This window comes from Doryrhamphus excisus, chromosome 2 (genome assembly GCF_030265055.1).
Source record: "Doryrhamphus excisus isolate RoL2022-K1 chromosome 2, RoL_Dexc_1.0, whole genome shotgun sequence".
Taxonomy (NCBI): domain Eukaryota; kingdom Metazoa; phylum Chordata; class Actinopteri; order Syngnathiformes; family Syngnathidae; genus Doryrhamphus; species Doryrhamphus excisus.
Genome location: NC_080467.1, coordinates 12,862,144 through 12,887,724, shown reverse-complemented (window position 1 = coordinate 12,887,724; position 25,581 = coordinate 12,862,144). Strand labels below are relative to the sequence as shown.

General features: G+C 43.2%; 1 protein-coding gene across 1 annotated transcript in view; it reads right to left on the bottom strand.

Moving 5' to 3' along the window:
• LOC131108688 (E3 ubiquitin-protein ligase UHRF2-like) overlaps window positions 1-25,553 on the bottom strand; it is a 32,898-nt gene extending 7,345 nt beyond the window's left edge. The window contains exons 1-13 of the mRNA XM_058059905.1: window positions 25,188-25,553; window positions 13,256-13,663; window positions 11,448-11,740; window positions 9,103-9,321; window positions 8,892-9,001; window positions 7,815-8,001; window positions 7,610-7,733; window positions 3,564-3,671; window positions 3,370-3,474; window positions 2,098-2,204; window positions 1,858-2,020; window positions 1,636-1,773; window positions 1,316-1,571 (exon numbers count right to left, since the gene is read on the bottom strand). Of these exons, the coding sequence (XP_057915888.1) occupies window positions 1,316-1,571; window positions 1,636-1,773; window positions 1,858-2,020; window positions 2,098-2,204; window positions 3,370-3,474; window positions 3,564-3,671; window positions 7,610-7,733; window positions 7,815-8,001; window positions 8,892-9,001; window positions 9,103-9,321; window positions 11,448-11,740; window positions 13,256-13,663; window positions 25,188-25,340 (2,371 nt within the window). The 5' untranslated portion in view covers window positions 25,341-25,553. The remainder of the gene's footprint in view (window positions 1-1,315; window positions 1,572-1,635; window positions 1,774-1,857; window positions 2,021-2,097; window positions 2,205-3,369; window positions 3,475-3,563; window positions 3,672-7,609; window positions 7,734-7,814; window positions 8,002-8,891; window positions 9,002-9,102; window positions 9,322-11,447; window positions 11,741-13,255; window positions 13,664-25,187) is intronic.
• Window positions 25,554-25,581: the final 28 nt, after the last annotated feature.

Here is a 25,581-nt window from a genome sequence, read left to right as displayed (position 1 = left end):
GAGTACGTTTTAAAATCTATCATCTCCCTCTCAGAAATTCACCAGTCGGGTCTGGAACCAATGAATAGTGATGAACAAGAGATTACTGCATTCTAAAAAGTAGGCTTCACTACACATTTTAAAATAAAGCTGACCACTGTTCATCAGCCAGCAACAGACGTGGGAGCTGTAAGGTTGATTGTTTTGTTTTCCTTCAGTGACTAGGCTAACCTAGCATGATGTTGCTGTTAAAATGTGACTACATGAGCTGAAGAGAACATCAGCCATTCTAACGAAGATGAGTATTGTTGGGTAAAGGCACATTTTCAACAAGACCAGGGGTCTCAAACTCAATTTACTTGGGGGCCACTGGAGCTAGGGTCTGGGTGAGACTGGGCCGCATCAGGTTAAAAAAAAAACCCAAAAAACACATTTATTAAAAACAAAAAAATGTAAAAAACTTCGCTTTGGTTCCAATTTTCTACAATAAAAGCTCTGATAAAACATTCCACTGTTCTCAAATATCTTACTTTTTATTTTTCTACACAAAATAAGATGAATAAATAAATAAATAAATAAATAAATAAATAAATAAATAAATCAGTAATAAATAAATAAATACAATAATAATAATAAAACGGCAAATAATAAAAACTTAAGAAACCACATATAGTTGGTGGGTAGACAAATTATTTTTTTCAGATTAAAATCAACAAAGTATTATTAGAGCCCTGTAGACATGACAAAACACGACTACAGTCACATTTATACTTTTTTTATTTACAACATATTGCGCAACTGCAGGGTCTTGAGACACATGCTAACTCGCAAACTAGAGAGCTAGCTACCGTTTAGGTCGCTAGCTCAAGTTATTTCCTTTAAACTTAAATAGCCAAAAAGTTACCACTTCCACACGGATAGGGAGGATAACTATTAACAGTTATTTAACCTTTAACATGAACATTAATCAAACGTAATAATTTTTTCTGGGTACATGATACCATACAGCATCCATATCAAACTTGCGCGGGCCGCACTAACATTAAACTTTCATATCAAGGCGGGGGCCTCAAACTAGTGTCCTGCGGGCCACATTTGGCCCGCGGGCTGCGTGTTTGAGACCACTGAACAAGACAGAATGGTGTAAAGTGAACGGAGTGTGGTTCCCCCGGGGTAGCAAAGTTAGCAATCGGGCGCTACAGCATGTTGACATGCTCATATTAGCAGGTGGAAGTTTGCTTCCATGGAGGCAACAAGTGCATTTCAAAGTAAAACGATTTAGCTCTGAGCCTCAGGAGACAAGTATACTGTCCATGCATAGAAAATAAACACCCACCGCTGTCACCGCTTGTCTGTTGATCTCCGTTGCTTTGCAGCTCCTCCTCCTCTTCCTCCTCCTCCACAGCAGCCATGAGCTGCTCAAACTCCTCATCATCCTCGTGTTCCTCTTTGGCGACCTTCGGGTGTTTCCGCGGCCGCCCTCGCCCCCTGCCCCTGCCAGAATGGTGCTTAGTGCGGCCGCCGCGACCCGGCCGAGCGACGGCCTCCCGCTTTGTCTTGTTGGCCATGGCTGCCAAGTAGCCAGGTGGGTACTGCAAACACACGAGTGGGCCGTGAGTGGAATGAAGCCACTGGTGACATTTTATGAAGGCTAACCTGAACTGAGAGACCCAATTTTTTGATCCTGTCCAGTCCTTCAGGCGTCCAGGGCGCAGGTTCCTGGTCATCCCGTCTCAGCAGGTACCTCCACACCAGGTAACCGCACTTGCCTATCTCAGGCCAGTATTTTACCACCTAAAAAATGACAATATAATCCCACTACGATGTCCAAAAAAACAGAGCTTGTCCTGGGTTTGGAACCTCAGAGCTGCAGCCAACCTTGTAGATGCCGTCGTATCGGTTCCCTTCCTCGGGAGCGTACTTGCTGATGCGGCGCCCTTTGGAGCTACGTACCACTCTGACTGGCTTCCCAGCCCGCCAGTTTCTGGATTCCGCCCCGTCTTTGTCGTTCAAAGGGGCGTCACAGTTCAGGGCTAAAGCTCTGCATGAGTATGAAGAGTTTTCAGTTTTCATGTTGCATATTTTAAGAACCGCTTTTTTTTTTTTTTTAAACCATACCTGTTCATGTGTGTCAACGTCTGGTCAAACGAGTGCTCTCCGATGCGTTTGTTTCCTGAGAGGTCGCGACCCCCACTGCCCGTGTAAGTAAACTCATCCCCCCGGTCCTACAGCGGCACAAAAATATGTTCATTAAGTCAGCACTCATACGTGGGGGGACTGTATGCTTTTACTGGTCAATATTTGTGTTATTATCTTTCTGACAAATTGATCCCTTTCAAGTTTGATTGACACACGCTTTAGTCGAATCACCACAAAATTTGGTACAAACCTTTTGGGGACTCATTCATTCATTTTCTACCGCTTTTCCTCACAAGGGTCGCGGGGGTTGCTGGAGCCTATCCCAGCTGTCTTCGGACGAGAGGCGGGGTACACCCTGGACTGGTGGCCAGCCAATCACAGGGCACATATAGACAAACAACCATTCACACTCACATTCATACCTATGGACAATTTGGAGTCGCCAATTAACCTAGCATGTTTTTGGAATGTGGGAGGAAACCGGAGTACCCGGAGAAAACCCACGCATGCACGGGGAGAACATGCAAACTCCACACAGAGATGGCCGAGGGTGGAATTAAACTCGGGTCTCCTCACTGTGAGGTCTGCACGCTAACCACTCAAAACGTTGTGCAGCCCCCTTTTGGGGACTGACAAGTAAAATATGAGTCAATTTGGTCAGCAAAAAAATGGCCGCCATCAAGCAAAACATCTTCTCAAAGTCCCAGCCATTCATTCAATCATTCATTTTCTACCACTTGTCCTCACAAGGGTGCTGGAGCCTATCCCAGCTGTCTTCGGACGAGAGGCGGGGTACACCCTGGACTGGTGGCCAGCCAATCACAGGGCACATATAGACAAACAACCATTCACACTCACATTCATACCTATGGACAATTTGGAGTCGCAAATTAACCTAGCATGTTTTTGGAATGTGGGAGGAAACCGGAGAACCCGGACAAAACTCACACATGCACGGGGAGAACATGCAAACTCCACACAGAGTTTGGGATTGAACTCGGGTCTCCTAGCTGTGAGGCCTGCGCGCTAACCACTCGACTAGTCCCAGACATTCATTCATTCATTCATTCATTTTCTACCGCTTTTCCTCACGAGGGTCATGGGGGTGCTGGAGCCTATCCCAGCTGTCTTCGGGCGAGAGGCGGGGTACACCCTGGACTGGTGGCCAGCCAATCACAGGGTACATAGACAAACAACCATTCACACTCACATTCATACCTATTCATATTTAGTCACATGACTGTCACTCACCACTTCATCCTCAAAGCCTCCCGCCAACACCAGCGAGTAGGATCCATCATTACTGCGACCGTGGATGCCGCCCACGTGCGGCCTGTGAACGCCAGCCTCGCTCACCTGAGGTCAAACAGGCGAGAGCAGCAGATAAAACAAAGTCACTTTTAAAAGATCAATTATTTAAGCCAACAAGGAAGTTGGCAGCTAACCTGAACTCGGAACTTCCACGTGGTCCCCACGGGAACACCAGGAACGGGTCCATAGTGGTTGGAGGGAACAATGGTGCACTCCTTGGTACGGCCGACACAGGCCATGCCCTGGAAGTACATCAATAAACCATATATAAAGGACTTGTTAAAGGATGATTTTATTTTTCCCAAAATTTTATATTTTGGGGCTAGAACATATATTTAACACATACACACTAATTTTATGCTTATAATTTTCCTTGAATGATTTGTCTAATTTTATCTATAAAAGTGTTATACTACCAGCTGTATGTTCTCATGTTCCTTTTTTCAGGAGAGCATTTTAAACATCAGACTATGTCATTTAATTTTACACTTTTGTTTATTTTTTATCTGACTTACAAGTCATGTTGCCAGTTTGTATGTTAAAAGTTGAAATACTTAGAAAGCAACTGGTGGGCCGGATTCAAACGCTTGGTGGGCCGCATGTGGCCCCCGGGCCGTAGTTTGCCCACCCCTGTTGTACACAGTAAGAGTATTGTTCTTACAAAAAATGTAGTAGTTACACAACATTGCATCTTGCCAAAGCATCTTCCTGCTGGAAAATGTTGAGCAAATTGACTTGTGAAACAGCACCCTCTGCAGCATTCTTTCCCCTCCTGCAGATAGCGCCATCAAACTGCTTTCTATTTGAGTTGTACCACTAAAAATATTAGACATCAACACTGAAATGATGCCAATTATATTCTATATATATTAAGTATATACATATGTATTAAAGGCTGCACGGTGGTCGAGTGGTTAGCACGCATGCCTCACAGCTAAGAGACCAGGGTTAAATTCCACCCTTGGCCATCTCTGTGTGGAGTTTGCATGTTCTCCCCGTGCATGCGTGGGTTTTCTCTGGGTACTCCGGTTTCCTCCCACATTCCAAAAACATGCTAGGTTAATTGGCCACTCCAAATTGTCCATAGGTATGAATGTGAGTGTGAATGGTTGTTTGTCTATATGTGCCCTGCGATTGGCTGGCCACCAGTCCAGGGTGTACCCCGCCTCTTGCCCAAAAACAGCTGGGATAGGCTCCAGCACCCCCCACGACCCTCGTGAGGAAAAAGCGGTAGAAAATGAATGAATATTAAAAAATATATATACACACATATATATATATACACACACACACATATATATATATACATATATATACACATATATATATATACATATAAATACACACATATATATACATATATATATATACACATATATATACACACACACACACATATATATACACACACACATATATATACACACACACACATATATATACACACACACACACATATATATATATACACACACATACATATATATATATATACACACACATATATATATACACACATATATATACACACATATACATATATACATATATACATACATATATATATACATATACATATATACATACATATATATACATACATATATATATACATATACATATATACAGTGAAGAAAATAAGTATTTGAACACCCTGCTATTTTGCTATTTCTCCCACTTAGAAATCATGGAGGGGTCTGAAATTTTCATCGTAGGTGCATGTCCACTGTGAGAGAGATAAACTAAAAAGAAAAATCCAGAAATCACAATGCATGATTTTTTAACAATTTATTTGTGTGATACAGCTGCAAATAAGTATTTGAACACCTGTGTATCATCTAGAATTCTGACCCTGAAAGACCTGTTAGTCTGCCCATTAGAAGTCCACCTGCACTCCATGTATCATCCTGAATCAGATGCACCTGTTTGAGGTCGTTAGCTGCATAAAGACACCTGTCCACCCCATACAATCAGTAAGACTTTAACTTGTAACATGGCGAAGACCAAAGAGCTGTCCAAAGACACCAGAGACAAAATTGTACACCTCCACAAGGCTGGAAAGGGCTACGGAGCAATTACCAAGCAGCTTGGTGAAAAAAGGTCCACTGTTGGAGCTATCATTAGAAAATGGAAGAAGCTAAACATGACGGTCAATCTCAATCGGAGTGGAGCCCCATGCAAGATATCACCTCGTGGGGTCTCAATGATTCTAAGAAAGGTGAGGAATCAGCCCAGAACTACACGACAGGACTTGGTCAATGACCTGAAAAGAGCTGGGACCACCGTTTCCAAGGTTACTGTAGGTAATACACTAAGACGTCATGATGTGAAATCATGCATGGCACGAAAGGTTCCCCTGCTTAAACCAGCACATGTCAAGGCCCGTCTTAAGTTTGCATATGACCATTTGGATGATACAGAGGAGTCATGGGAGAAAGTTTTATGGTCAGATGAGACCAAAATAGAACTTTTTGGTCATAATTCCAATAAGCGTGTTTGGAGGAAGAAGAATGAAGAGTACAATCCGAAGAACACCATCCCTACTGTGAAGCATGGGGGTGGTAGCATCATGCTTTGGGGGTGTTTTTCTGCACATGGGACAGGACGAGTGCACTGCATTAAAGAGAGGATGACTGGGGCCGTGTATTGTGAGATTTTGGGGAACAACCTCCTTCCCTCTGTCAGAGCATTGAAGATGGGTCGTGGCTGGGTCTTCCAACACGACAACGACCCGAAGCACACAGCCAGGAAAACCAAGGAGTGGCTCCGTAAGAAGCATATCAAGGTTCTAGCATGGCCCAGCCAGTCTCCAGACCTGAACCCAATCGAAAATCTTTGGAGGGAGCTCAAACTCCGTGTTTCTCAGCGACAGCCCAGAAACCTGACTGATCTAGAGAAGATCTGTGTGGAGGAGTGGGCCAAGATCCCTCCTGCAGTGTGTGCAAACCTGGTGAAAAACTACAGGAAACGTTTGACCTCTGTAATAGCAAACAAAGGCTACTGTACCAAATATTAACATTCATTTTCTCAGGTGTTCAAATACTTATTTGCAGCTGTATCACACAAATAAATTGTTAAAAAATCATGCATTGTGATTTCTGGATTTTTCTTTTTAGTTTATCTCTCTCACAGTGGACATGCACCTACGATGAAAATTTCAGACCCCTCCATGATTTCTAAGTGGGAGAAATAGCAAAATAGCAGGGTGTTCAAATACTTATTTTCTTCACTGTACATACATATACATATATACATACATACATATACATATACATATACGTATATACATATACATATATATATACATATACATATATATATATACATATACACATATACATATATACACACACATATATATATACATATACACATATACACACACACACATACATATATACATATATATACATATACACACATATATATACACATATACACATATATACACACATATATACATACATACATATATATATATATATATATATATATATATATATATATATATATATATATATATATATATTAAACACTGAAAAAATGCCAAACAACGACTCTGTTCAATACACAAAGATGTCAAAGTGTTATGATGTGAAAAGCTCGGATTGAGTGCACAATGAAGTCATTGCTGTTAAATGTGCCTCTACACACGAGCAGTGAGCTGTTTTTAATTAGTCCGCAGACAGCGGGAACGTTCAAGGTATTTTTCCGTCGACACTTCCAGGAAGAGTGTCTGGGTCACGCATAGCGGCGTTGCTCTCCTTTAGCCTTCTGTGCTTGGAAAAGCCCAATAAAGGCCAATAAATGGCGATTTATTTTGAAATAAAAGACAGGAATGCGAATTATTAATAACAAATAATCAGTTCCAGGGTCAAACTGTCCCCATAATAAAACCTGTTTTAGGGAATATTGTCAATCTTAACAGTCATACAAGTGTAAAAAGAAGTTTTTTAAAATGTAAAAGTATATAAAACAATAAAAACATTGGGGCATCACGCAAACCTGAACACGCCCATCCATCCATTTTCTATGCCGCTTATCCTCATTAGAGTCGGAGTAACCGGAGTAAACCCACACACGCATGGGAAGAAAATGCAAACTTCACACATTCTCACGTCAAACTTCTATGACGGAGCATAAACACAACATTGTGGGGTGGCTCCCCGGGTGACCTCACCTTGCCCCAATCCCGCTGACTCTCTGTTGTGGCTGAGGGCATTTTGGCCCTCTTCTTGCTGGCTTTGAGCTTCTCCCCAGCCTTGACCACCTCGCTGGTGTCATTCTTACAGGTGGGACAGTACCTGGTAGCACAAAAGGACACAAGGTTAAAGGTTAAATGCTGATATGCAAAAACACAATACATATTATTTTCTTTCTCTTACCAGTCCTCATCGTCCGGGATGGTGGCCAACGGCGGGTTGAGGCAGTAGATGTGGAACGCCATGTTGCACTCGTCGCACAGCAGCTGCATGTGAGCGTCCTGCTTGCCGCCACACACGCAGCACGAACAGAAGCGGCACTCGGCATCCGGGTCAGCCCTGCAGTGTTTACACTCGGGCCCGCTCTTTCCTGGCGATGACAAGAAAACACCCATGGCTGATTGTTGAGTTTATTGGAGCAACTGAAGCTAAATTGAAAGTGCCCGATTTGGCTATGCACTGTTGACTCAGTCGGCTATCCAAAGGGAAGAAGTTGTTTTGAAGTTCAAATTCTCATCACTGACATCAATGCATCGAGACGCAAGTCATCCACAATAGGGATTTATATTCATCAGTTAATCCCTAATTGAACTGAATGGCGTGTAGTTCCAACCAAGTCCAGTAGATGGCATTGCAATTCTACATGGGCTGCACTTCAGATGCTGTATGTCAACAGCCTTTGTAAACTGTGCAGCCCCGGAACGTCAACATTCATTCATTCATTCATTTTCTACCGGTTTTCCTCACGAGGGTCGCAGGGGGTGCTGGAGCCTATCCCAGCTGTCTTCGGGCGAGAGGCTGGGTACACCCTGGACCGGTGGCCAGCCAACCACAGGGCACATATAGACAAACAACCATTCACACTCACATTCATACCTATGGACAATTTGGAGTCGCCAAATAACCTAGCATGTTTTTGGAATGTGGGAGGAAACCGGAGTACCCAGAGAAAACCCACGCATGCACGGGGAGAACATGCAAACTCCACACAGAGATGCCCGAGGGTGGAATTGAACCCTGGTCTCCTAGCTGTGAGGCTGCGCACTAACCACTCGACCGCCGTGCAGCCTCTATTCCAAATCATATGCCATAAAATATGTTGTGATGTCTACCGTTATTACAAGAGTATGTATATACAATGTATATGGCAATATGGATTTCAGGCCAGTTTTTCAAATCAAACAACGTTATCTGATCTCCACCCCACCACTAGTGACCCGCAGCAGCCTATTTTATGAATTCATCATAGAAATTGCATACGTTTAAACTGTCCATCTGCAGCAGACAAAGGTGAAGCTCCTGGTTTCTCCACCTGGTAGATTTCATCCAAGAAATGAACCTTACAATCCCCGATGACATCATCAGGACCCCTGGAGGAGGGTAAAAGCATACAGACAAATAAGCAAAGACGAAGATTTGGAAGATGAAGAAGAGTGTGGATGGGATGCAACCTCAGGAGGAAGACCCTCACCCCAGGAGAATCTTGACTCTGAGCTCCTTGCTGGTGCGGGATGTCTGGTTGAGGGTCTGGATCTCGGCATCGAACCAAAACCCCCTCTCCTCGGGTGTCTCCAGGTTGTAGTTGACCATCACCTGCATACCCACCATAAGCTGGTCGAAGCGCAGCAGGGTTCGGGCACGCGGTCGCACGTGGAGAGGTCGGATCTCCACTAGACCGTTCTCCGGATAGCTGGCCAGGGAGGAGAGAGTATTATATACATGTATTTTATCTACTGGGTACTTTAGATTTAGTTATTTATTCCCTGTATGGAACACCAGAGCTCTCACCCAGAGGATCTTGGACTAGTGTTTTTTCAGTGAATCCTCAAAACCAGCAAAGCACTCCTTATCATACTTATATACATCTAGGATGAGAACCTCCTCGGCTACAACACTGAAGATCAGTCATGGATTGTATTTCAAGCATGAAACAAATACAACAAAGGAGTGGCTCAAGAAGAAGAACTTTCAGACCCAGCAGTGGCTTTGCCAGTCTGCATAGGGCCCTATGATTTCCATGTTACCGGAATTGCGGACTTGGCCAATAAAAACAGAATCTACTGTACTTTTATGGGAATTTTGCCAACATGTGAACTTATGAAGTGAAGTGGGATGCTGTGTATATCTGGATTTATCTTTATTTTTACTTTAAAACGCTGTATGTGGGTCTCAGGCAGGGATCGGCACAGAGAGACACACAGAATCTCTGTGCAGCAAAAGAAAAAAGTTAATATATCAGTTGGTCGCCATTTTTGGGGGGCACACAAGAACAAAAAAAAAGAAAAATCTGAAATGTTGATACAACTAAATATGTACAAATAGGTTTTTTAGCTTTGAAAAAAAATGACCATTCATTCATTCATTCATTCATTTTCTACCGCTTATCCTCACAAGGGTCTGCTGGAGCCTATCCCAGCTGTCTTGGGGTGAGAGGTGAGGTACACCCTGGACTGGTGGCCAGCCAATCACAGGGCACATATAGACAAACAACCATTCACACTCACATTCATACCTATGGACAATTTGGAGTCGCCAATTAACCTAGCATGTTTTTGGAATGTGGGAGGAAACCGGAGTACCCGGAGAAAACCCACGCATGCACAGGGAGAACATGCAAACTCCACACAGAGATGGCCGAGGGTGGAATTGAACTCGGGTCTCCTTGCTGCGAGGCCTGCAAGCTAACCACTCAGTCGCCGTGCATCAGGTGTCATGACCAATTATGCAAATTACACGATGATGTAATCGGGAAAAACTGCAATGGAGTGAGGCTGTGAAAAAAACAGCAAAAATAGGAAAAATCGAGCAAAAAGCCACAATGTAAATTGAAAAGCTCTCTAAAAATTGTTTTTTTTTAAGTTCTTTTTTTTAACCCTGGATATTTGCAGCCATTAATGGAAAAAGTTTCTGCTCTACTGCAAAACTAATTGTCATTTTGAAGACACACACACACACACACACACTACAAACAGCAAAAGAAAAAAAAAACATGGCGGCTATCTTGTCCAGATAGTACTTCCAAGACCATGCGTGCAGGCACATGTTTACGGGGTTGAATGTGTGTGCATGTGTGTGTGCATGTGAGATGAAGGTAAGCACAAAAAAAAACTTGCCCGCCCCCCCCACTCTTTTCTCTGGCAAACGAGACGATGAAGGAAGAAACCCAGGATGGTGGTCAGGACAAAAGGCAGACGACGAGGCGTTTTTGTTTTCTTGGTTTTTTTTTTAAATGCAATCAAACAGGAAGCCGAGAGTTTCGACCTCCACTAAGAGGAAATGGGTCTGCGTTCTCTTTGCAGTTGGCTCAGATGAAACATCGCTGTGGTTTAATAACATCGGCTCTTTGTTGTCCTTCATCACACCCTCCTCTTGCCTCTCAATCCATCAAACACATCAAGCAAAGCCTGTTGCAAAAACTTCACAACGAAAAACAAATTTACGTATTCCAAACACGTGATTGAATCGCTTTGGTGCGCAAGGCGGCCATGTCTCACCGACGACACGTTTGCAGCAATTACAGACAAAGCCGGAGGAGCCGAGGAAAGAAAAAAAAAAAAAAATAATGCTCCTGAGAATGCAAGGGTTACCATGGAAACGCCAGCTTCCAGAATGCATTTGCTGGAAAAAGGGAAAAAGAGAAGTACGCGCAGGACCAATTTGCCAACGTGACGAACCACCGCTGTTACTGAAGCATGCATTCGTTTCTATCAGCGAAATGCACGCCATGAGGAAATAGAAAGGGAAGTCATTATCTCACTTTCGGGTGCAGTAACAATACTCCCAATCCAAAAATACCATTTCAGCAAAACTACTTACTCCTCGTATTTAATGTGGTAGACGACGTCCTCGTCTCGCTCCTTGACCTCTGTGCTTGAGTCTGTTGTCTGGGAAGTGGACGCTCCGTTGCTTTCAGAGTTTAATGCATTAACATTATTCCTGCTAGTGTCTGTGCTTTGGCCTTGTTCGCCTTCCAGCTTTCCATTAGTCCTTTTTGGGGGGCGTCCCACCTTGCCCTTGGTGGGTGCTTTTGGGGGGCGGGTCACGTTCTCCACGCAGGCCTCGAACCAGGCGCCGACGGTCACATCTCTGCAGTCCACCAGCTCGTTAATCTACATGGAGGACAAAGGGAATTGATCAATCTTTTACTCATTTTATATTCAAACCAATTAGCATACCGATATGAATATAAGACGATGCTGAATGTAAGACTACACATCATTTGAACCAAATCAGACATCATTAGTCTTTCAGACACCTATATGTCGTGGCTACATGGTCACTGTTGCGTGTGAGTGACAGGAAGAAAACCTCCGCTTCAGGAAAACCTGTTTGTGTAAAGCTCTAGATCTCCAAATACAAGATGAACAATCTTTTTCAATATTCCGGGGAGAAAATCACGATCTTATGTTCAGGTCAATACGGTAATTGATCGTATTGGTAATTGTCACAAAAAGGCCTCTAACATGTAATGTAACTCTGATGTACTCGTTACTGATCCTTTCCATCCTGGTCACTCCCAATGTGAACCTCAGCATCCTCATCTCTGCTACCTCCAGTTCTGCTTTCCTGTCTTTTCCTCAGTGACGCAAAACATATTAAGTTTTGTGTTATTCATTCATTTATTTACTACCGCTTATTTTCACGAGGGTCTCGGGGGGTGCTGTAGCCTATCCCAGCTGTCTTCGGGCGAGAGGCGGGGTACACCCTGGACTGGTGGCCAGCCAATCACAGGGCACATATAGACAAACAACCATTCACACTCACATTCATACCTATGGACAATTTGGAGTCGCTAATTAACCTAGCATGTTTTTGGAATGTGGGAAGAAACCAGAGTACCCAGAGAAAACTGTGCAAACTCCACACAGAGATGGCCGAGGGTGGAATTGAACCCTGGTCTCTTGGCTGTGAGGCCTGCACTCGGCCGCCGTACAGTCCAAGTTTTGTGTTATAGTTGACAAAATAAATTAATGTAATATGAAATCGGGCGGCACGGCGGTTGAGTGGTTAGCGCACAGACCTCACAGCTAGGAGACCAGGGTTCAGTTCCGCCCTCGGCCATCTCTGTGTGGAGTTTGCATGTTCTCCCCGTGCATGCGTGGGTTTTCTCCGGGTACTCCGGTTTCCTCCCACATTCCAAAAACATGCTAGGTTAATTGGCGACTCCAAATTGTCCATAGGTATGAATGTGAGTGTGAATGGTTGTTTGTCTATATGTGCCCTGTGATTGGCTGGCGACCAGTCCACGGTGTACCCCGCCTCCCAGCTGCCCCGAAGACAGCTGGGATAGGCTCCAGCACCCACGCGACCCTCATGAAGAAAAGCGGTAGAAAATGAATGAATGAATGTAATATGAAATCATATAGGAGCTGCACGGGGGCTGTGATTGGCCGACGACCATTCCAGGGTGTACCCTGCCTCTCGTCTGAAGACAGCTGGGATAGGCTCAAGCACGCCCGCGACCCTTGTGAGAATAAGCGTTAGAAAATGAATAAGAAATCATATAGAGTCATGCTGTGATGCTTGGCTAGTTCCATAGACACTGTAAGACACTTCATGCCTATAACTGTATTTTCATTAATTTAGCCATTTTTATATATGCCAAGGGCCAATAAAAAACTTACTTTGTACACCCCAATTCCCGGGTCCACTAGCATGTTCTTGCTCGATGTGGGCGACTGGGTGTCCTGTGTGGGACTGCAGGACCCGAGTCCATTTTTGGTGCTAGCTGAGTCACTCGGAGCAACGACGTCCGGCTTGGTGTCATTTGAGGGATCGGTAATGTCACTGCTGTCATTGTCTTTAGTAGCGGAGGTTTCCATAGCAGCGGGGGACACCGGTGCAGGGGAGGCGGGGCTTTCAGAGCGAGGGACGGCACACGCTGGAGCAGAGGTACACGCCTCGCCTGGGGAGTCCTTGACCGAGTCCTTGGCTGAGGGGCTGTCTGGAGGGTCCGTTTGGGAGCGGATGAGGAGCTGGACGATGTCGTTGAGACCCACGTTGTAGTCGAACAACGTCTGGCCATCTTCCATCTGGAAAAATAAAATCAAAAACTTCTGAGATACAAAAATAGAATCCATAAACTCAAGATGACCAAGCTGAGGAAGGACGCTATATCATGGCTGATGTAAACAATAGGATGATACAGTTTGAAAATCTAAAAACCTTTAGTCATAAACATATTAGACATAGACCTTCAGGCTTTATTTTAACATGTGTAGCAAAGCCTTTTTACACACAGCCCCAGAGAGTGGGCTCAAACTGTATAGCTGCAGAAGTGGTCCATCGGGGAGGAGGTTTTTACTTCATGCCATCACCAAAAGCCGAACAAACAAGCAAGGGAAAGGATGGATTTGTTTTCCTCTCTCGTTTGGTGCTCAGAAACAGGTCCTCGGGACACATGTTACTAGATCACAAGATCTTGTTAGACCTTGCAAGATATCGTTTTTCGTTTTTATCGCTATTATCTACTGTTGTCTACTGTTGCCTGCTTGTTAAGCTCTTTGATGCTCTGTTTTGATTCAGTGATATATAAATAAACCGGACTTGACTTGTTTTAAAAAAAAAAAAAAAAAATTCTAGTTCAGAGAACACCTATCTCGTGGACACTAGGACTGGTACGATAATAAATAAATAAAATCACACAAATGAAAATTAACTCATTTTGCCGGCTTCAATTTATTGTGAATGAATGTGAATGACTGCGTATCCAAATAGGCAGGCGAGGGTTCACTCATCACTCAATCACGCATTGATTTCAGCACCTTGTTCCATATAGAACAGGGGTCTCAAACGCAATTTACCTGGGGGCCACTGGAGCTAGGGTCTGGGCAAGGCTGGGCCGCATCAGGTTTTCCAAAAAAAAAAAACGCATTTATTAAAAACAGAAAAATATACAAACTTTTTCAGTGCTTTGGTTCCGATTTTCTACAATAAAAGCTCTGATAAAACATTGCACTGTTCTCAAATATCTTAATTTTTATTTTTCTGTGCAAAATAAGATGAAAAATAAATAAACAAATCAAGAATAAAGAAAATCAATCAATCAGTAGTAAATAAATATAATAATAATAATAAAATGGCAAATAATAAAAACTTAAGAAACCACATATAGTTGGTGGGTAGACAAATTATTTTTTTCAGATTAAAATTAACAAAGCATTATTAGAGCCCTGTAGACATGACAAAACACGACTATAGTCACATTTATACTCTTTTTATTTACAACATATTGCGCAACTGCAGGGTCTCGAGACACATGCTAACTCGCAAACTAGAGAGCTAGCGACCTAAACGGTAGCCTTCAAGTTATTTCCTTTAAACTTAAATAGCCAAAAAGTTACCACTTCCACACGGATAGGGAGGATAACTATTAACAGTTATTTAACCTTTAACATGAACATTAATCAAACGTAATAATTTTTTCTGGGTACATGATACCATACAGCATCCATATCAAACTTGCGCGGGCCGCACTAACATTAAACTTTCATATCAAGACGGGGGCCTCAAACTAGTGTCCTGCGGGCCGCCACGTGTTTGAGACCCCTGATATAGAACAATGGCATGAAAGGAGTGAGCCCATTTTTTTGTCTCAGTGGGTGTGGGCGGGGCTGCTAGCATACACACAGAGTGCAGAAGAGTGTAACGCAGTCGAAATTTGATGAGTAGATAGCAATATATTGTTAGATATGTTTTCATTGTACTTCTTTTAAAGTCATTTTTTAAGTCATTTGAAAATCTTGTGCCGTTGTTGTACACCAATCTCGTGTATCGTCTCATCACATGACACCCCTGCGTATTGCTGTTTCAACCTCACTACATTGCATAATCAGGGGAGCCTTAACGGTAATTGCTCAGCGCATTAGACAATTGGTCAATACTGATTGGCAACACAATGACATGCAACTCAAAAACGGCATATCCGATGCTCATTTTTGCAGAAAAAGACGGGGGAAAAAAAGTGATGGGTTGCCATGACGACGTCACGAGAACAGCCCCCCCGACATCCTCATGAACCTCAATCATGTACATAGGCTCTTCGCATAAACCAGCATCAAAGCGGAGTGTGGTTCCAACATATTTATAACTGTTCCGAGTACAGACCCTTCACGACGGGCAAAATGAATCTGAACACCATCGTGCGGCAGCAAACCAAGCCCGGACGTCGGTGTCCCTCCCCATCTCTGTGGCAAGGAAGTTGAAGACGTAGCGAGAGAGGGGGGGTGGGGGAGGGAGTATCGTATGAAGAAGGAGCAGGCGCCATTTCCCCCATCACTGCCTGGTTTTAATCGTCTCATGGAATTTAGATCAGCGGTGCAAAACAGACACCTGAGTGAGCCCCCCCCCCCTTCGGCTTAAACTTTGCCCGTCGATGCTGCAGACGTGACGCTAAAAAGGAATCAAATAAATAGATCAAATAGTGTTGCGGAATATCACATTTGTCACATATGAATGTGAGTGTGAATGGTTGTTTGTCTATATGTGCCTTGCCATTGGCTGGCGACCAACCCAGGGCGTACAATGCCTCTTGCCTAAAGTCAGCTGGGATAGGCTCCAGCATATCCCCGCGATCCTAATGAGAGCAGGAGATGTAGAAAATGGCTGGATGGAAACCTAGCCTAATATCTTCAATGTTTGTAGCCATCGTCAGTTATTCAATCTGTAGTCATAAATAATGCAATCAAACATAAACATATATTGCCTCCGGAAGCCTCGTTACATGACTCAGTGAAATGTCATGCAGCGTTTGCACTCTGCGTTCCATATCAAACATCTCTAGATTTACAGCTTTTGGGGCGGGCAGGTGGTCATTTTGACAAACACCTAGAGAGTGCAGCGCAGCAATGACTCATGTATGTCCGACGTGCGGCCCAGGGGTTATTTTTGGACTCATAAAATAAATGAATTATTAATGCGGTATGATATGGATTTCCATTAATTTGCTTTGACAAATATATATTGACCTACACAAGCATAGAGCAACACAGATATGGTCCAATGTAATACATATTTCAAGAAAACAAACAATATCATTTTGTTTTCATAATATTGTACCAGGCTGCAAGGAGGTCGGGTGGTTAGCTTGCAGGCCTCACAGCTAAGAGACCCGAGTTCCACCCTCAGTGTGGAGTTTGCATGTTCTCCCCGTGCATGCGTGGGTTTTCTCCGGGTACTCCGGTTTCCTCCCACATTCCAAAAACATGCTAGGTTAATTAGCGACTCCAAATTGTCCATAGGTATGAATGTGAGTGTGAATGGTTGTTTGTCTATATGTGCCCTGTGATTGGCTGGCGACCGGTCCAGGGCGTACCCCGCCTCTCGCCCGAAGACAGCTGAGATAGGCTCCAGCACCCCCCACAACCCTTGTGGACTCCTATAGAGCAGTTACACACAATAACACGCACAGAAAACCTTCCAGATCTTCCAGATTCCGCACCTCTTTCTGCAGGGTTTCCATGGACTTGCTGTTTTATTTACTCCACCCCCGTCCATCCTCTATATGTACACCCACTAAGCTGTGATTGGTCACACTCCCAAGCGCTCCTGAGGACTTCCGGATACGTAGGTCCGCATTTATTGAGTGCAGGCAATTATGCAGCCCTTATATAAGAAATCTGGATGGCATACAAAACTTCATTCATGGGGTCACCTCCAAATGCACAAACTTTGGCATCATTTATGGTGAGACTCCAACATTGCAACAACATTTATAGGTCAGAAAAGTGAAAAAAAAAGCATAATAGTTCCCCTTTAATAGTTCCCCTTGTAAAACTACTGCTAATTTTCCATGTTTGCTGTTGTTTATTTTGTTAAATGATATCCTTAGAGGCCCAATAAAAAACACACTGCACACTCTGGTATAATAACAGAACAACGTATAAAGAGAAAATGTTTCTTTAAATGTCTTTTGTTGTGTTCTCTAAAAGAATTGTAGGGGAAATACTGCTTGACATAAGGAATTCTCAAAAGGCAGAACCATATGGCTTTTTTAAAAAAAGTATTCAGCAACCAGTGTGTGCATGCGTTTGTTGCGGAATGAAACCATCCCTTCTCTGCACTGGAATAATTTCTCTTATGTTGTTTCTCACAGGCTGCCTTTCAAACAACATGTTGCTCATTGTAGCAGACACTAAAGACAAATATCTGACAGATGCTTAAACAGAAACAAAAGGAGGAAAAACACAAGGCCAAAATGGATCTTGTCGGATTTGATCTTGTGTTACAGTTTTACATTGTTGCATCTTTATCTGATACGGCAGTCCGATTTTGTTGCATTAACGTTAATATAACGACAATAATGCTCAGCCTCATGCCAGACAAAAATCTGACACATTTGACCCTCAATTTACTCAATTTACCTGGGGGCCACTGGAGCTAGGGTCTGGGCAAGGCTGGGCCGCATCAGGTTTTCCCAAAAACCTTTTTTCTACAATAAAAGCTCTGATAAAACATTCCACTGTTCTCAAATATCTTAATTTTTATTTTTCTGCACAAAATAAGATGAAAAAAAAATAAACAAATCAAGAATAAAGAAAATCAATCAATCAGTAATAAATAAATATAATAATAATAATAATAATAATAATAAAACGGCAAATAATAAAAACTTAAGAAACCACATATAGTTGGTTGGTAGACAAATTATTTTTTTCAGATTAAAATTAACAAAGCATTATTAGAGCCCTGTAGACATGACAACACGACTATAGTAACATTTATACTCTTTTTATTTACAACATATTGCGCAAATGCAGGGTCTTGAGACACATGCTAACTCGCAAACTAGAGAGCTAGCGACCTAAACGGTAGCCTTCAAGTTATTTCCTTTAAACTTAAATAGCCAAAAACTTACCACTTCCACACGGATAGGGAGGATAACTATTAACAGTTATTTAACCTTTAACATGAACATTAATCAAATAAATAATATTTTTTTCTGGGTACATGATACCATACAGCATCCATATCAAACTTGCGCGGGCCGCACTAACATTAAACTTTCATATCAAGGCAGGGGCCTCAAACTAGTGTCCTGCGGGCCACATTTGGCCCGTGGGCCGCGTGTTTGGGACCCCTGCTCAAGACCATAAATGTCTGCTTGCAGGTTACCTTCAAAGTAAGCATAAAACTTTCTACATTATTTCAGTATTCTAAATAGCCTACCTCAGAACACCTTTTTTTTTTAATAAAAAGGCACACACTGTGACATTTATTGCAAAACAACAGCTTCCAACCAGCACTGTAACATTTATAAAATAAAAGCTGTATTAAATTATACATATGAAATAGAAATAACAACATAACTTACTGAACATCAACATGACTAACATCAACCATTATCTGAAGGCTTAAAAACCTCCCTGTTTTGACCTTGGTCTCCTCCTGCCGATGTTCTTGTTGATGTTTTTGTTGCATTTCACTTTCCCATAGTGGGACTGTAGCCTTCGAATGGTCCTGTGGGGGGGTTCTGTGGTGTACTTCACTTGGCTTAGCATCTCCTGTGGGCATGACACATAGGCATAATTGATTGAAGTCATTGTAAATACAATAATAAAAGTACCATAGTAATAGTGTGCTTTAAACAAATATACAAAACATAGATGTAATAATGCTAGATACCAAAACTTAATTAATGTGGTGTTTTGTCCACATGTGGCCATGTTGTTTACATGTTTATTTAGCTCACTTCCTGGCCATCCATACTGTATTGTCGGTGGACTAGAGTGGCTATAATTCACAGCATTCACTAGCATGTGCTGCGTTAAATGACTAATTAGATAAACAGTACACTTCAGTGATGTAGATTGCCCTAGTGATTTTTTTTAAATACGACTTACAAGGCGCAGTCGCTATCTAAACATTGTCGATTCAATAGCTAATGAAACATGAGTGACGTTACTGTGAATATCAATAATTATGCTTCATTACTTACATTGATATGCTTCTTTCAGTCTCCGCCGTCTTGTCAGCGAGAGGGCTGAATCCGGATCAATCTCCTTCATCCAACGCTGTCTTCTGTATCTGTCTCTCTCACGCCTCCTACCTGGCAGCTCGAAACGCAGCATCCCTCTACCAATATATTCATGTCCGACCCATCTCAGTCTGGCCTCTCTGACTTTATCTCCAAAGCCTCTAACATGTAATGTAACTCTGATGTACTCGTTCCTGATCCTTTCCATCCTGGTCACTCCCAGTGTGAACCTCAGCATCCTCATCTTTGCTACCTCCAGTTCTGCTTTCCTGTCTTTTCCTCAGTGGCACTGTCTATAGGCGAAATAGCATCGCTAGTCAATATCATAAATACCAACAGAAGACGGGGAAAGAGTAAAAAAAATGAGAAATGTTGCTGCATTCTTTAAATGGGGGAAAAAGTATGTAAATGTAAGATCAAAAATTGAATTTTTAATGGTCTTTTTCAATCACAAGGAACAAACGTGTTGGTTTTTAGGCTAGGAACAAGGATGACTATTAATACAATGGTTTTCAAGTAAATACCCTCTGGCAAATTCTACCTATATTCATTCAACACCAAAAAGGCTTGAAAATTAAAAGCTGAATTTGATGAAGGGTTTTCAATCAATCGGCTTAAGGAGAAGTACGTAAGGAGAGCCACTTGAATGTTGTTCCCAGCAGAGATTTAATGCTCTGAAACCAGAGCCTCCCCCCACTGCGTTGGCGGCCATCCGAATACGATTTTCGCCTTCACCGGCAACCCGTCTAGGCGGAGGAGCTAAGCAAAATAGGTCACGTTTCCCAAAACAATGACACAGGGGTGTGTGTGTGTGCGTTATGGCTTCACGTTGGTCATGCTATACAAAAGTATTTAGTACTTAATCCTTTCATTCTTGTAAGACTTGCCGCCGCATTGTGCAACTTTATAGCCATATTTTGGTCATATTTTATGTTGAATTGAAAATCGTGTGACAGAGAGAGAGAGAGACCTCCAAAGACGAACAACCATAAATATGCCTCCAAGGTTAAACAAAACAAAAAAATATAATAAAATCTTGTAAGGATTCAGCTCAGTGAGCAGCTAAACATTCATTCATTTTCTACCGCTTTTCCTCCACGAGGGTTGCGGGGGGTGCTGGAGCCTATCCCAGCTGTCTTCGGGCGAGAGAAGCGGGGCACACCCTGCATTGGTCACCAGCCAATCACAGGGCACATATAGACAAACAACCATTCACACTCACATTCATACCTATGGACAATTTGGAGTCGCCAATTAACCTAGCATGTTTTTGGAATGTGGGAAGAAACCAGAGTACCCGGAGAAAACCCACACATGCACGGGGAGAACATGCAAACTCCACACAGAGATGGCTGAGGGTGGAATTGAACTCGGGTCTCCTAGCTGTGAGGTCTGCGCGCTAACCACCCGACCGCCATGCAGCCCAGCAGCTAAACAATTAACTCCTAAAACTTGTATAAAAATACATTACAGCGAATATGGCACTTGAATATCAGTCATGGCTGCTCAGTAAGAAATGGCTACTTCCTAACTCTGGTGTCTAAAGTGAAATATTTGAAAATATGATGCACATTTTCATTATCCACACGTACACCTTGATCAAAGTTTTTTATTGTTTTTGCGGCTCACTTCTTTTTACATGTACATGCCAGTTAGTGTGACTACCGCTGGCCACAGTTTTAACCTGGAACAGATGAATTCCATTGCATATTTCCTATATTGAGTATAAATTGTACTGTATTCGTAACGCAGATGGAAGTTATAGATAAGGCACCTCAGGACGAAAACGGCAATGATTCATATGGAAGTTGCAAGGTCCTTTTGTCGTGCCTTTGTCTATAGTTAAGAGTCCAGGAAGTGCGCAAGTGCAAACATGCATGGCTGCAGTACGCGGCCCAAAGTAGGCCCATTGCAACACGGACTGCAGCCTTAACTAGGTCACGGCGACAATGTGCGTATTGCTTGCGCGTTTGCGCGCTAAGCCTTTCGACTTCAACCCTGACAATCGTCAACCGGCGAAATAGTGAAAGGCAGCTAGCTCTCGACTGTTAAAAGCATAAAACATGTTGAACCATTTAATAAACAAGAGCGGCCGAGCGTGAGCATGAGGTAGGACAACAGAAGGTGTGTTTTTTTTTGTGTGTGCGTGTGTGAGTCCTCGTGAACGGCATTGACACACGTAGACGCCTCAAAGTGTAACACAAGTAGCAAATACAACACTGGTTGTGGGGGGGGGGGGGGGGTGGAAGTGAAGGGGTTGCGATGCTGATGGCGTCGAGACCCTCGCTTTGAACTGGAGAGGCAGCCTGCGCAGTGAGTAGGGGGGAGGGGGGGTAAACAAGACGCCATTTTGAAAAGGGAATTAGAGCCTTTTTCCTCCTACAAACCGCTGCGTGCAAGGGAGGGCACCAGTTAGCACCAGCTAGGCTAGCGTACTGTATTCTGGGTGTCGCTGGCTCATTCCACGCATTGCTTAGCGCATGGAAATCCCCAAATCAACCCTCCCTTGCTTATTTTCCACCGAGACGGAGGAAGCACGGGATTTGCAGCGCAGGCCTTCGCCGCTGCCAGCCTGAAATAACCCACCTAATGATTAAACCCACCGAGAGACGTAAAAGCTGTCCGTTTTCACTCTTGCTGGGCTCGGGAAGGCCTTCAAGGTCACCGTCAGCCCAGGCTTAAATACTCCGAGCCAGTTCCCCATCATTTATACCGCAACTGCACTTCACTGTGTTCACAACCGGGGGGAAAAAAAAGCACACAAAGATGCACAATGAAGACAATCACCCCGAGGCCACAGTTGCCACCCACTCCCTTTCCCCTTTTCCAAAAAGTCACACTATAACTCAATTCCACTACAGGAAGTAGGTTGCACAGTTTCATTCATAAAAGCAAGAGTGGCACATAAGTGACAAGAGGATGTAAACAATGAGTGAGCATGCAGGACTAGTTCAGTCACAACAAAAATGCTATGTTAGCATGCATGCTAAAAACACAGTGAAATGGGATTGAACTAGCACAATCGAATGAGATGCAGTACAACGGCTGTATTCTTTACAAATATAATAATACTCAGGTTGCAGCGTCAGAATGTCATGGTAGCACTCGTACAGCCCGAGGCCACTATGACTGACTGTAGGTGAGACACACCCACCAAGCTATTTCGACAAAACATAGGATACACAACTACACAAGCTGTACACTGACTACTTTGAATTTTATTTCTATTGAATTGTCCCTTAAGATGTCATGAAGTTAAATATCCCAATAGAAATAAAGGCGACAAAACAGTTGGAGTAATAGTGTATTATCATTGTAAAGGCAGCGTTTTTGATCATGTTGAAGTTATGATGGCTTCTACAGTATGTGGCTGCAATAGACACTGTAGTATCATGTCACAAGTTACTCTGATATGAAGGGAATCAAACATACCCTTGCAGAATTTCCACATTCAATTTGCAGGGTAACAAAACTGTCACAAGTCGGTCATACTAATTTACATGTGTCAACATAGTCAGTAGGAAGTAATCTTTTGTCACGCATGTGTGCAAAATGGAATAAATAAGTAAATAGAGTGTGATTATTTGAATGACTAGATGGATGGATATGTAGGTAGTTAGGAAGGTGTGTGTGTTTGTAGTGGGATGGGGCATTTTTTTCGGGTCCGGGAGTTCCTGTGGGGACCAAAACCTGGATCCCCAAGCAGAAACCACCAGCATGTCTTCCAATTCAAGGGCTGTGGCTGTAGGCACCCTCCGGCTGTAGCTTTTTTTGTAATCAATACCACGAGAAGCATCAAAAATGGTCAAAATCCAACAGCTTTTTCTACCTCTGCATGCTCTGTTGTTGCGATACTCCTGCTTGTTACATTGTCGTACTATAGTTTGCACTGCAAGTCATTAGAAGTTTTTATACTGTATATAAGAAGTGTCCAGTTAAATAAACATGTAAATAAATGATTGAAACATGGGTATTATATTATGTATTGTAGGGATTAAAATGGAAACTATATTATATAATATTACAGAGAGTCACTAATGGTCTTGTGCTGTGGTTCTCAACCTGGTTTGGCGGCTTGACCAACCATAATCCTTCAATGATATGTGACGACCCAAATTGCGGAAATTGTCAAGACAATCTTCTCAAATATCTTATATTTATTTACTCATATATTTTAAAATGTTTCGTAGCTGCCTAGAGGGTGCCAACCTTCAAAAGTGAGCAGTCTTCATTGTGGGTGAAATTCCCCTATGCAACACAGTGTGGACTACAGCAATAAGACGCTGTCCCCCCTTTATGGTGTGCTCTTCTCCGGCAGATATCTGCAGCTGTGTGTCAGAATGAAGGCGTGTTAAGCCCCCCACTCAGAACTAGGCTTCAATGTGTTGAATCCACGGGCATTGCGTTGCCAAAAGTAGTTCATAGATAGCACTGGTGTTAGCTGCCTTGTTAGCATTGAGCGGCGCCGGTATGGGTCAGCATACTAGTCATGCGATTAAGAGATGTGATTCAGAACCAGACAGGAGTCGAGGATAAGTGATATTAATTTTGTACACTCCACTGAACAATACACAACAACCACTTAGCAACATCTCAGTTGCTAACAACAATCAGAAACTAGCATTTATGGAAGAGTATAACCCGCGCATTCACCCCCATGAATTAACGTCATTAACGTATTGTATCAGGCTGCAAAGAGGTCGGGTGGTTAGCATGCAGGCCTCGCAGCTAGGAGACCTGAGTTCAATTCCACCCTTGGCCATCTCTGTGTGGAGTTTGCATGTTCTCCGGGTACTCCGGTTTCCTCCCACATTCCAAAAACATGCTAGGTTAATTGGCAACTCCAAATTGTCCATAGGTATGAATGTGAGTGTGAATGGTTGTTTGTCTATATGTGCCCTGTGATTGGCTGGCGACCAGTCCAGGATGTACCCCGCGTCTTGCCTGAAGACAGCTTTGATAGGCTCCAGCACCCCCGCGGGTAGAAAATGAATGAATGAATTAAGGTTTTAACTTGACATTTTTTTTCTCACTTTCAATAAAGATATTTCAAATTAAAAAAAATCCACACATATATTTTATTAATAATTAATTAATTTAATGAACGTAACAAATACATTTATGTCTAATATTACCGTAGATGCTATGGCGAATTCACGTGCACCATGAATAGTGTGCATGATTACACTGTGTAAAAGTGCATGCTAAAAAATGTAAATAATGCATTGAAGTGGTTGCAAAAACAATGCATTGGTGGAGTGATGTCAACGTAAACAAGTGGGTGAAGTAGGTGGGCATCCTCCTCTCTAGGGCGTCAATGTAAACAAACAGGTTGAGCACGCATGGCCGCCACGCACAAGGTGATGTGACGTGACCAACGGACACGACCACGCTTGCAGTGCAATTACATGTGGGGTCCACACTGAGTTCTTGCGCAATTGGCGAATTCCTATCAAAACAGGAAGCTCGCTCGCGTCCAAAAACACCAGGACCACCACTCACTCACTCACTCAGTCACTCACGCAGATCCCCCCCACCCCCCCAAAAAAACAGGACTGTTGCATGACGAGGCCCCAATTTACCTGCTTCCCTCGATAGAAGAGGCGCTGCTGATGCGGGCTCACGTTGAATATATCCCGTATTTTGACCCGGAGCGTCTCAATCTTGGTCAGTCTGGAGAGATCCTCCACGGTTCGGGTCTCCTTCCCGTCTATGGTGCGAACCTGGATCCACATCGTCTCGCCCGCCCTTGTTTACGCCTCAGATAAATGGCTGAATATCTATGTGCGGTAAATGTCGTTTCCGGTGAGAGGAGATGAGAGAGAGTCGGTGGGGTTCAAATGTGTACAATTCGCGTCTCCATCGCGTTTAATTCGTTCCAACGTAGAGCACAACGTCGGCCGGACTGGGGATCCTGCTCGTCGGGATGATGTTTCACATGAGGTCGCGGCGCCAAGAAAATCTCGCGAGATTACA